A 12,922-nucleotide genomic window follows, 5' to 3' on the forward strand; every position below is an offset into this window, starting at 1 on the left:
CAGCACTGATAAGAGTTGGTAAATATACGTGAGTGTTGATATTTTGCGTATGATGTCCTATTACTTTGTGAGATTTGCCCATGGGGTACTTCCTAGTAATTATCCAATGGCCATGGGGATGTGCCAATAGATGGAGTCACATTTTGACAAGTGGGTTGACAATAAGTTAGGAAATTATAAACGGTTTATATTCTATTGTTTATGATTGGGTTACCTTTTCAATAGAGTTGGTAGAAAGGGGTTGCACACTTTCGAAATTTAAAAATTGCCTACTTTAAAAACGCTTTACAAGGCAGATGAATAAACACAAAGTAGCTACCATGAAAACTTCATGAATATGAAAGGGATCGTAGCAGTAATGAACACTACTAGAGCAGTAGTGAAAATAGGCCCTGAAAAAGTTTCAGGCCTGTAGGAGATTTTAACTCATGATTTCTTCTGCGATACCGGTGCAGTGCTCTACTGTTGTCATCTTCACGTCTTCATCCGTAGTTCACATGTATGTATTATATGTTAACATTCAAGAAAGCTTCATTACCCAAAGGCGATCAAGGTCTTTAATTGGCCACAGAATTAACTGTAATGAAGTAGGGTGGCACATACACAGCAAAAATTGACCCGAGTAAAGCCTACCCAAACCCCCCCTCCCCCCTCCCCCCCTCCCCTCTCCCCCCTCCCCCCTCGCCCCCCCCCCCTCCCCCCTCCCCCCCTCTCCCCCCCTCCCCCCTCCCCCTTCTCCCCCCCTTCCCCCCCCCTCCCCTCCCCCTCTCCCCCCCCCCTCTCCCCCCCTCTTGCCGGGAGAAAAAATTGCTCGAACGGCTCCCGCGGACTAGTAAGGAAGGAAAAGGATTACTTTCTTCCTTGGGTTGTGTGCGGATAGTGTCGTTGGCTCAGTAATTTTCTTTCAGAATAGAGAGTTTACTTATTAGATATTCCTGATGCCCTTAGCCGCCTCAGCCGCCGTTTCCGTTTCCGCCGTTTTCTCCCAGAAAGCTAGGAGAATAATTGCTACTTCAAAAGATTCTGAATTTCCTACCACCAAGCCCGGTGTCTGAATCACAGTCGTGTTTCTGCTGATTAAATGAAATATATTTAGATAATTCTGAAGACTTAAGCTGCAGGCCTTTTCCATCAATAAGCCCAAGACGGGCTTCACAATTTACATCTCTAAATTTCGTGGAGGAGAATGGAGGATAACAGATGTTTAGAGTAAGAACCTATTTACGTTAAGCTATAGAAAGCTTTGGTATCTGGGTCAGAGTGTTGATTACAATTGTTAGACTTAATTAACAATCCAGCAAAAGTTCTCAAGACCACTTGGAACTATTTCACGTAATCGAAATATTAAGTTAAAATGAAAAGTCACCCAAGTGAGCTTCGAGGAAAAAAAAAGGAAAGAGGTCATATTTGAAAAAAAGTATGGTGTACTTCCAACGTGAACAAAACGTATTTCTGAGCATATACTAGAATATTTAAACTTGATGCATCAAATACATTTTCCTGTACTGTCATAAACTATTGTCAAAGTACTCTACTGTTGAAATTTATCGTACGCCTGCATGATTTTCAGATTTTTCGATTCTTGGGGAGGCATTACGTGGTTTTCAGGGAACGGGAACGGAGGGAGATCAGTCTTCGCCAACATAGTTTAAAGGGAGAACATAGAAAATTGACTGCCACATAATTTTAAATAGAGACAAACCCGTTCCTCTCACCCCCACCCCCCCCCCCCCCATCCCCACCCCGGCAAGAGATAAATAATAACCAGTCCCTTCGTATCAGTCTAATAAAAGTAGAAAAGTCCGTTTATTGTTAACATAGATTATAACAAAAAAAAAAATTAAGAAGGCAGTTAGATATCATTTTGAACTTACCTTCGCGAGAAGTTTAAGAAGTGTGAGTTCAAAATGGTTTTTAGTTTGGTTTTACTACACCCGAATCATTGTGGAGTTACTCTTGTCCATTCCTTGGCAAAAAAGGAAAAAAGGAAAACTTTTCCCGACGGTCTGTCTGTTTTAAATTATAATACATGTGACTACTCAAATTAAGAACTGTTATAGAATGGGTCCATGCTCAGTGTATGTATGTCGAGTTATGGATGCACGCGGGAAGTTTGGAGAGCACAAGAAAAGTGTAAGAGTTGCGAATGATTTATAAGCATAACCAACGAGGAAAAATCTTAGCTTTGAAGCATTATCGGCTTTACATTGCTATAGGGAAATGTTGGACGCGGTAAGAGCGACAAGTAGCTGAAGGATGAAAATAATATTAGTTAGGAATGCCATAGCTGATGGATAAGGTATGTTTGCTGTTTCTTTATCCAAGAACTCTGTGCATAATTAAGGGGCTGTGCAAAATTCTTGCCGAAGAAGTTGACCAATAAGGATTCGAATATACTACCTCGAAAATCGATTCATGAGTTTTCAAAGATAATCTCTCTTTTCTTTTTGCACCATTAATTTTGCGAGGTTGTGACAGGTGATGTCCAAGAAAAAATATTGATATAACAATAAAAGACAGTGTCCTATAAACTTAAAGGCAGCAATGAATCATCAATCTGTAGGCAGACAGCATTCATTTTATGTTGTAAACTGAAAAGCCGCGCATTAACAAAAGCTAAACGAAGAAAAATAGTAGAAAAATTTATTGTAAAAAGATTATTAACTTTAGTCGAATGTGTATCGTAATGAGCGCGTATCGTGCAATATTTGATTAACTGATGAATGCATTTTATGAAAAGTGTCTTGATCAGCCTTTTAGCCAGCTTTGATTAACTGAACATCAATTCTAAGAAAAATAATGCAATTAGTATACAGATTAACTCTATGACTTCCAGGGGAAGTTATGCTTTCAAATTGATTATATTGCGACAAGATGGAGATATGATATATTTCTATTTTAGTGAAGCATTCTTTTGCCACGTCACGAGCGAATCTAGTGGCTCAACATGATGCACTCTAAGATTTCCTGTAACTTACTGATGGAGCATCGCAGCGCGCGTAGAATCTGAATGTCTGAGGTGCAAATCGTGATGAAAACTCAAGATTTTTATTTGTCCTAAGCTAAAGATGGGGCGAGAAAAAGTCCTCTGTTTTCAAAATACATCATGTTTCTTATTTCATCTATTTTTCTTTCTCACTGGTGAACATGTGTTTCTTATTAACTCAGCAATGTCAGATTGACCTCGATATCCTTATTTTTCTTGTGAAAACTGAATTTACATACCCATGAGACTCGATGAAAGGGAATTTAAAATCTTCTCAACACAGATGCAAACCTCACTAAAGTGACTGACTCAAAAGACAAGAATAAACATCACTCTAAATAACTTTGATCCACACTTAATTTATTGCTCACTGTTTCTAAAAGTGTACGCAAATATCCTTGATTTTGTATGTTGGTGTGCCAGTAAAAACCCCGGCACTTTCAGCACTCAATTCCCTTCTGAGAACCACTGTCGCATAGCGTACATTTCGGTCTGTGTTACTCTTAAAGTTTGCCGCTGAATCGTTGCACCTTGTTGTTTTACCATTGAAGATATGGGCTAAAAGATAAAATTGAATTAAAAATTCAGGAATTTAAGCCTGACTAAGCTCAAGCTTGACCTCAGTACAGCGGTTTTTAATTAACTGTCGTAAAACCTGAACCAAATTAACTACGACAGCCACTCAGATCAAAGGTTTGCGTCATTATTAGCCAATGAGGACTCAGAGTGAAAACAGGCAAACTACCAAAAGTACGAGGTACGTGTGTGACCAAGTGACGATTGGTTTCCTTTGGCGATTGCGTTTAACAGTTTCAGAGCTGAGCATGAGATTTCAGGACCAATCAGACTGAATTAAAGGAAAACCAAAGTAATCCCGAGTTACTTTCAATTAAAAATTATCTCATGAAAATGAAATATACCAAAAACATTCACGTGCGGTAATTCACGGAGATTAAGGTTCCCCTTACTTGAATTTGTTTGCATTAACTTTCTTGTCGTCGTCCTGAAGTGTGCAATATCATAAATTGCCGCGTTTCATAATTTTTGTTTTTTGTACTTCGTAATACACTCCTGTCATTTTAAATAAATAAGGAATAATAGAAGAAAAGACTACTCTAAAGCAGAACATTGTTTTATAAAAATGCAAATTTCCCGTTTTCAAACATGTAGGCGCTGGATATGAATAAAAGAAAAGAACAGACAAATAAAGTAGGAGTTTACTTACAATCTCCACCCATGAAGTATTGATTTGTGATGGAATCTCCTTGAGAGGAATCAAAGGGATGCACACCTGTTGGTTTCTTGCCAGCTGAGGCTCGACCATACCTGTAAATTTCAAACAGACAATCAACTTCACTCGAGTTTCAACTTATTCAACTAATTTTAAGCTCAAAGAAATGTGGCATACATGTGTTAATACTGGGATGGTTAAAAAGTATGCTTACCTGCTATCTCCAAATATGCTCCAACAGAGAGCTTTCCCATAGAATTCTTGAGTGCATTTTATCTTAGTCCAGTAGCTTTTAATCAGAGTCAGGGCTCCGGGATTTTTCCCTGAAAGACATCCATTTGACGTCACTTGGCCGTAAATGGTGAGCCCGTCATTTTCTTCAGTGTATTTTAAGATCACTCCATCTTTGAAAGTTTGTTCGATCCATTGTGAAGTTACCCTCGTCCACTCTGAGACAGGCAAGAAAACCAGATTAACATATTTCCTAACAGTGTGACAATCACTAAAAAATATAGGGGGTAAATTTCTGAAGAAACTATTGTGCTGCGTCAGTGGGGAAGTATAACTTTTAGTCATATCAACTAAGTTAATAATGGGAAATAGCTAAAGAGTTTCAAAAATGACGTTTCGAGTATTAGCCCTCCGTCATTCGCTCTGATGACTTAAAAAAAAACTTGGAATTATTATTATATTTGTAATTCCAAATTTGTTACTCTTATTCTATTGCAGTTGGCCAAAAAACTCACTACCAGTTCTTGCCGATTCTGTTTTGTTACATGGTACTCACACAGCACAATAGCTATTTCCTATGCGTGCAGAAGTTACATGAAGCCTTCAGTCAATCGTGTTCATGAGCATGCTTGATAAAGCATTAATATCTTAGAAGTAAATTAAAGAAGAGTCAAATAAAACAAATTAGCTCACCCTCAGTACATGGCCACATGCCCACTTTCCTGGAAGTTTATGAGAGTTTTCTAATTCTCATTTTACATTTGTTTTTGAGTTATTATTAATATTATTTTATTTTCATTATCATAAGATTTTATTTTTGTAACAAAAAAATGACTAATTATGCATATAGGCGGGTATGTTGCACGAGCCAATACGATCGCTGCATTAGAGTATGTATCTCGTATCAATCAAATTTCTCATTTGGGTATGTGTCTGGCACCAGTTAAATTGCCTTGCCGCAAATGGTATGTATCTCGCACCAATCAGATTGCCGCATTAGGGTATGTATTTCCGCCCCAATCGTATCATTAGTATTGCGTGCTTGCCAATGATATCATGCACAAAGAATGATATTAACCAGAAAATTTAAGTCCTTTCGGTAGGTGTTATGGGTTTGTGGTTATCGCGAGAGCCTCGCTGATTTAAGGTCGAGATTTATCGGGATGAGAGAGGTTGGAAGGTAATTTTTTGGATCATTTTATGAAACACATACATTTTTCATAGCGTTTCCTATTCATAATAAATTTAAATTTTTGGTCGGTAAACTTACGTCCAATTGCTAACTTGTCACAGTATCCTTGGAAACTAATGAGGGACCCTGCAGGCCGAATCCAATAAATACCACTAGAGTCCAGATCTCCATTATCCTGGATATTTCTACACGAGAGGCCTGGTACCGTAACCAAAGACCCTTTCTTTCCTTCATAACAAAACAAAAGCATAAAAGACAAATTTCTATTATTAGTTTGATGTTTGGTTCAGATTGATGACAGTGTTGGTTGCTTATTGCCTTTGCACAGAGCTAGGAGATGAAAACATTGTTACATTGTGCTATACGATTGCTTCATGTTTTCCAACTGGTATTTCAGATGTTGCGGGTGACATGCGACCGTTAAGGAGTCGATGAAAGATTAAACGAACGAATCAATGGGGAAAAAAACAGATCATAAAAAGTGACCAGAGAAAATATGAGGACAGAGAGGGACCCTCAAGGCCGTGCTATCGCGCTCATGCACTTAACTTATTTTTTTAGCCTTTGAAAATCTGTGTTCGCGGCTATGGTGAGCGCAAGTTATCATAACGAAGATAGCAACCTCACACTGTTGACTAATGACAGAGATTTTAGAACTCCAACCAGCCAAGAGGTCGGGGTTCTTTTTTTATTTGTTCACGAAAGCAATATGCTTAGCGCAAAGTGATTGACTCTCGCTTTGAAGTAAATAAAAGTGTGGTGTTACAATAATTTATCTCATGAACATTTGTAAAAAGAAAACCGGGTTGATAGTTATTGGTTAATGAAAAATTTTACAATCCATTGCTTTGTTCATTTAAACTTCATTGACTGATTTAATTGTTTCTTGATTGTTTGAAAAATGTAAAACTATGGGTTTCCTGCGAAGTTAAAGCCGTGGAAATACAAAAAAGGGTGCCAGAGTCACGTTTCATGGTTGTAAACTTAAAGTGGCTACACGTGCTTCATTTCCATTTTCGATTTGCACGCCTTTTCGCATGATCCTATGGCACAGAGTGGTCTATTCTCACTGGGAATTCGAATTCATGCATACAAAGCTAATTTGTGTAGTTTGTTCGGAGAATCAGGGTACTGTTGACTTCTGTGTGGACGACTTGGTAAACATATTTCCGTTTGAAGGACTATGCATAAGTAAAGTTGACACATCCTAAGACCTGAACCAGGACCCAACCAATGTCTTTTATCATTTCATGTAATTTTAGCCATAACGTTAATCATGCTATACTAATGTTCGGACTTCACAGTTTCACAAACGGGACTTGCTTCGTACATGCTGTCTTTGCATATCAATAAAAGTTTGATTGCTACCAGAACCTGCTGTTAACGATAAGTAACAGCTTTACAATCTCCCCCTTCCTCCCCCCCCCCCCCAAGAAAAAGAGTGAAAAACTGCCATACTATGAGATACAGGGCGCCAGTTAATAACTTTTAGAAGCAATCACAAAAGCGAATAGTTGGCGTCTTCCCTTTTATAAATTATCACATTGCCTTTAATTAATTCTTACGTCGGTCAGGATTATCAGACAAAACACGAGATGCGTCCCCATGAAAATTGTCTGGTTGACTTTTTCTTGATTCTGAATTCAATTCGCAGGATTTGGTGGCAAGGTTATAATTTAAGCTTTGACATGACGGATCCGTGTTACAAACACTGTAGCAAAACGCCAGGTCTTCAGCTGTAAATGATTTAAAACAATAACCAACGAGGACAAATCCTAGCTTCGAAGTATTATCGGCTTCACATTCCTTTAGAGCAATGTTGCACGGGGAAACAGCGACAACTAGTTTAAGGATGAAAATAAGATCGGCTAGGAATGTCATTGCTGAAGCATGAGGTAAATTTGGTGGTTTTGGGTCAAGAGAATCAATCATCAAATAAAAACAATACACTAATCGTGATTTTCACAAACTAATATTTATTCATGCACCAAAATACGACTGTACCAAAGAATTCTTCGAATGCTTTTGTGACACGTTCATTAAACAAAGTACAAAATCAAACGGATGCGAAAAATTAATGAGCTTGAAAAATCGTAGAAAGATTTTCGTATAACCAAAAATTATTCCTAAACAGAGCTGCAGTCCCTAAGGCTGTAATCATGGTATCCACCATCATTTTCTTTATCAACAACTATGTGCAGAAATCTTGCCAAAATCGTTCTAATGCTAAAATGGCAAACAAAAATAAAAACTTACAGAAAGACTGACCTTTAGAAGTTCTAAAAGATAATGTCTCTTTTCAGACCCAATAACACTACCGTTAATTGGCCAAGTTTGTGGCAGGTGATAGATATAAAACGGTGTACTATAAACTTGAAGGTAGCGACGAGTCATCATTCTGTAAGCAGGTTGCATTTGTTGCAGATTGTTGATGGCAAAAGCCGAGCATTTCCCAAAAATAAACATTAAAAATATTAGAAAATTCAATCCACAAAGATATCGATCTGTAAATTAAGTTGAATACATATTGTTATGAAGGTGAATCGTGCAATGAAAGTAATTTCTAAGTCAGTGCGCGTGTCTAACTGCGTTAATAGCATGCTCTTTATTTTCATTAGTTTAATCAAGTGATGAAAGCCTTTGGCCATATATCACTTAGAGTCAATTGGCTAGTGCCAACCGGAATAATCCCGAGGAAAAAAATCACTTAGAATACAGATTAGTTCGATGACTTTGAGGGAGCAGTTAAGCGTTCTCGGGCAAAAATATTTACACAATTCATGAAAGTAAAATTTCACGTTGACATCATTCCCTTTTGGATCTACATTAAAACATTTTGAGGTATTGATTGCGATGTTGAGAAATAAAAAAAACTAAAACTTTTTATAATTCTTGTTTCTCGTGTATGCACAGTGGTAGACACACCTTTTTGCATTGGAATACTCAATGATCAATGACTTGGAAGGTAAAGGATGCAAGAGATTTACAAGGAGTTTCAAATGATGTTTTCAAAGCTGTTAAGTTACTTTTTGGTGCGATCGTGTGAGTTGCTATTAAATGGGAATCTTTCGTACATGATTTTGTCTGGATTACCATAAAACAAGTTAAGAACTGAAAGGCTTAATAATTGAGCAAATCGCTTTTGTCTTTCACCCATTAAAGCGGTCACTCTACCTCAAAGGGCAGATTTGAATTTGACTGTTTTACCAATTGAATAAACCGTTGCAGTGATGTATGACTCGATTTCGTTCAGTAATTGAACTTTTTTACGAGCGACCACGTTATGTGACACGAAACTCCTATAGAAAATTATTTGAAATGCTGCGCGTGCAATTAACCAACTTCCCACGTGATCATTATTATGACGTAAACGGAGATAAAACAATCAGAAACAAAAGGAGAAGTTTTCTGGTTTCCATGAGATTTTACAGAAGATGCCTTGTCAAATTTCTTCGGCCAAGAACCGCCCTTTCCCTGTTAAGATTGTTCTTACGTCCATTGAAGAAATCGTGATAAGAGATGTCGTCACATCAATGACTGTGCTGGCCTTAAAAGACAAAATTGAGTTGCAATGTGGGATTCCACGGTAAGATTGAGTGATTCCTTTCGAAAAATTCCAATTCCAGCGATCAGGAAGTTATGCTTTAAATCATAATTACTGATCAGGTACAGTTACATCGCTCCATTTGTAGAGGAAATCGTTTCAACGTCAATGTACTATTTATGCACTGGGCATTGTTTGTAAGTTTTCAAAATTGAACGAGCCGCAAGCTCAAGTCTGACTCTCGGCTTGAAATCCTGCTTATTTTCAATTAGATGCCACTTCCAAATGTATTAAGAATTCTGGCAAAAAAACTCTGATAGACATTAGACTTTTGAAACTCTCTGCGTAACAAAGCGTTAATGTAAAACAGATAAAAAGTCTTTTGATAAAGGATCCCTTCCGTCTAAAAATTGGGAGCTATTTGACCTTCAAAAGTGAAAGCGTATCCTTTCGTCCCTTGTTTGAACCTGGTACTGAACATTTAATTTTCGCGAGACAAGATGCTGAATGTCAGCGGAAGAGTACAATCGTCTCGTGTCACTGTTTAATTGCTCTTTTCTTCGGCGTATTTTTGTTTCTATGTTTGTAATTTTGTTTTTTTGTTTTAATTATTTTCAAAGGCAATTGCAACGCTTAACATATCTTGATGAACTAGACATGGATGACAGAAAAAAACTGTCCTTCTTCCATGTAGTACCAAACTCCATACTTACAGTGAAATGGTGGCCTGAGTGGGCTTCTCTGATTCAAGCCGCTTATCGTGGTGACTTAAAAAGTAAGTCATTTTATCTGACTACGTGGTCATTTATGTGTTAATTGTGGACAATTTCTAGTTTAAATCAAAACCTTCATCGAAAATTTGCTGAATAAAGAAATAAAGGCAACATTTATATGCTTACTGGCTCATGGTTTATTTGAGCCATGTGGTTTTTCAGCTAATATGCAGACACATAACACGGTTTATATTTTGACCCAAAGCCATAACGAATTCTGTCAGAATTAAAAATTTCAGACTGAAACTTCTACAATTCTATGATTTGTGTGGGAGAGAGATCTCAGTTTGGATGGCTGCAATCTCTCGATCTCCTGCTCGTCCTGATCCACATCAAGTTCTTTGTAACATCTACGTTCACTTGAAATGAAAAGAAAAAATTTATGAGATTTATTCGAGGGCTACTATATTGCTTTAGTCTACAACCCTCATTGTGGTGGTAGATGTATGCAGAGCTAAGCGATCGTGACTTTTTCGTGCACTCGCAATAGAACGGCTCGCAAGTAAATATGAATGTTTATTAACTGTTTTGTTCTTAATATGAAATCAGACGTGATGGCGTCGCGAATAAGAGTGATGGAGCATAAAGTTGGTTGGTTTAGAGGGGCGCACTTTAATGAACGTGGCTATGTAGCTCTGTACATTGCCTCCCATCGCGGTCATGAGCGAGTGGTTTCCAGACTAATGAGCTTAGGTATTGATCCATGTCGGAAGATGCCATCTGGGAGATCGTCTATTCACGTTGCCGTCCTCAATAGAAGAATAACATGTGTGAACCTTTTAGTTGGTAAGATAAGCTAACACACTTAGACTAGACGACTGACTGAATTGTCTCAACTAAGGATTTCGACTTTCGGAACCTTAAATTGGGAGAGCTTGGAAGTATCAGTTTGGTCTCAAAGAGCTTCGAACCTCTTATCATTATGATGGACGAAATTCTTAATTTTCGTCGATTTTCCTTTGTTAAAGTTTCTCTTTCATGGTGTTTCTAAGATAACTACGTGGCTTATCCCCTAAGATTCTTAAATTAAGGACACCCGGTCGAAATAGGGGCGTTTGATTGGTTTGGCATAATTAACAACATCACTTCTTTCATCTCTCCAATTCACAGTAATTTGCAATCAATTTATTGTTTAGTGTGTGTCTGTGTATTTCTAATGAGAGTGAAAGCATTAGGTTAATATTTGCTTTAGCTTTCAAGGTATTTTAGCATGCTTTCTTGCTCACTTTTCTTCATTCATTTAGGAAAGGCGAGAGGTAAGGGAGGTGAGGCAGGCTTACGTGAGAACTGTGCAAGGAGGAACACGTTTCTGAACATCGCCGGTCAACTTCAGCGGAGAGATGGCTGGAAATTTCTGGTAATACAGCTCAGGGAGCGCATGGGACGCCGGGAAAAAGATACTTTGAGTAAACGAGATATTCCCCTGCGAGAATTTCAGAAATATGACTCTACATTTTCGACATATTTAACAGGTAAACAAAAGCTCGATTAGGTTATTCGTGTTACTTCGACTGTTTATTAAAATCATTTTGTGATAATTATCGATGACATACCACTTTAAGTGTCTAAGCTTGTCTTCTCTAGATATTTTAATGAGGGTTAAGTGACCGAAGCTCAGTTTTTTCTTTCCTTTCTTAGTTTTGTTTTGGTGCTTTCTTTTGTTGTCACCGTCACATGAGACATGGATGTCTAGAACAGTAGTTGCACAAGCTGTTTCCTTGAATCTTTTTCCTCCTTAGTTGAAGAAGGGGCTAATTATGTTTTTCACTGACAAAGTCTTTGTATTCTTGCTTATCGACCAATTTAATAAATGAGTTTAGATGGTACTTATTAGCTTCCTCCTACCTCGCCTTCAGTTTCTTTTCATCCACTGATTGGCTGAGCACGCCATTTAGATTGTAGCATATTTAGCACCTGCAGTTTGTTTTTTTCGCATTAGCGTTCCTGGCGAAAGTGAGCTTTTCCATCGCAGATTGGTGCCACGAACTTTTTCTTTGTCCTCCATATATATGAGCCCTCTTCTGCACACGTATTTCCAGGAATCACTTTTTGTATGTCGCATCCACAAAATGTCGCATAAATGGGTGGTAATACCAATTTAAGCGTACCTTATCTTAATCGATATTTATTTATACTTTTATTTATTAATGTCCTAATTTATTTATTTATCTTCCTATCTGTTGCTTACATGTATTTATTAATTTTTCAATAGGGCCTCTTGGCAGGATTTACCTTTGCACAGTTCTCCAGAAGAACCCCCTTCGATGTCGAACTTTCATAAAACCTTGGAAATTTTGAACACATTTAGAGTTAAAGATTTTGAATTCTTGCTTTTATTAACCCACCCTATAAATTACGTAAAGTAAACAAATGTACCTACGAGGAACTAACAAGATGAACATACCCAACTTTTAATTGAAATTAAAACTTTCACATTGAAAGCGGATTGCAAGTTATGTCTCTATAATAAATAGTTATTTTTCACCCAAATTATCTGTCGATCTAATTTCTTGAGTATTTGACTAACCACTTCATCTGAAAAACTGACAAACAGATAAAATGATGAATAGACGAACAGATTGCATAACGAGACAGAGAAAGACAATCTCCTATGCACATGTCCCAACAGATGTGTCTAATAGTGTATTTATTTTCTATGTGAAGTGTTTATTATACCTTTTCCTATTCTCGCTTAGTTAAACCTGGCTTCGGGTCGTCCTTTTTTTTTTTTACATTACGGTACAGGTGTTGAATTTTGTTTTCGGACTTGCTTGTTGTTATTTCTGGCCAGGTTAAATTTAATCACGCGTGCTCACAATAACAACACGTTAACTAAGAATAGACGATTCGATATTTATCGATCACTGCTGGTCAAAAATTTTCCAGTGCATCAGCTACTCTTTCTCGAGCACCTGCCGCTACATGTATCTTCGGCAATCACCAAACGTCTACCGTCATAATTCTG

At 37.6% G+C, this 12,922-nt stretch overlaps 2 protein-coding genes across 2 annotated transcripts; one reads left to right on the forward strand and one right to left on the reverse strand.

Annotated features, from left to right (window-relative positions):
- Positions 1–3,362: 3,362 nt before the first annotated feature.
- On the reverse strand, positions 3,363–7,521 carry LOC131784487 (uncharacterized). The gene is made up of 5 exons (XM_066166390.1): positions 7,206–7,521; positions 5,719–5,868; positions 4,432–4,666; positions 4,212–4,312; positions 3,363–3,544 (listed from the first exon to the last, which is right to left on the reverse strand). The coding sequence occupies exons 1-5, from the start codon at positions 7,519–7,521 to the stop codon at positions 3,363–3,365; spliced, it is 984 nt and encodes a 327-aa protein (XP_066022487.1).
- Positions 7,522–9,074: 1,553 nt separating this feature from the next.
- Positions 9,075–12,255, forward strand: LOC131784488 (ankyrin repeat domain-containing protein 60-like). The gene is made up of 5 exons (XM_059101299.2): positions 9,075–9,226; positions 9,805–9,959; positions 10,507–10,743; positions 11,202–11,429; positions 12,170–12,255. Exons 1-5 carry the CDS (start codon positions 9,075–9,077, stop codon positions 12,253–12,255), a joined length of 858 nt encoding a protein of 285 aa, XP_058957282.1.
- The last annotated feature ends 667 nt before the right edge of the window (positions 12,256–12,922 follow it).

Source organism: Pocillopora verrucosa, chromosome 5 (assembly GCF_036669915.1).
Source record: "Pocillopora verrucosa isolate sample1 chromosome 5, ASM3666991v2, whole genome shotgun sequence".
NCBI lineage: Eukaryota > Metazoa > Cnidaria > Anthozoa > Scleractinia > Pocilloporidae > Pocillopora > Pocillopora verrucosa.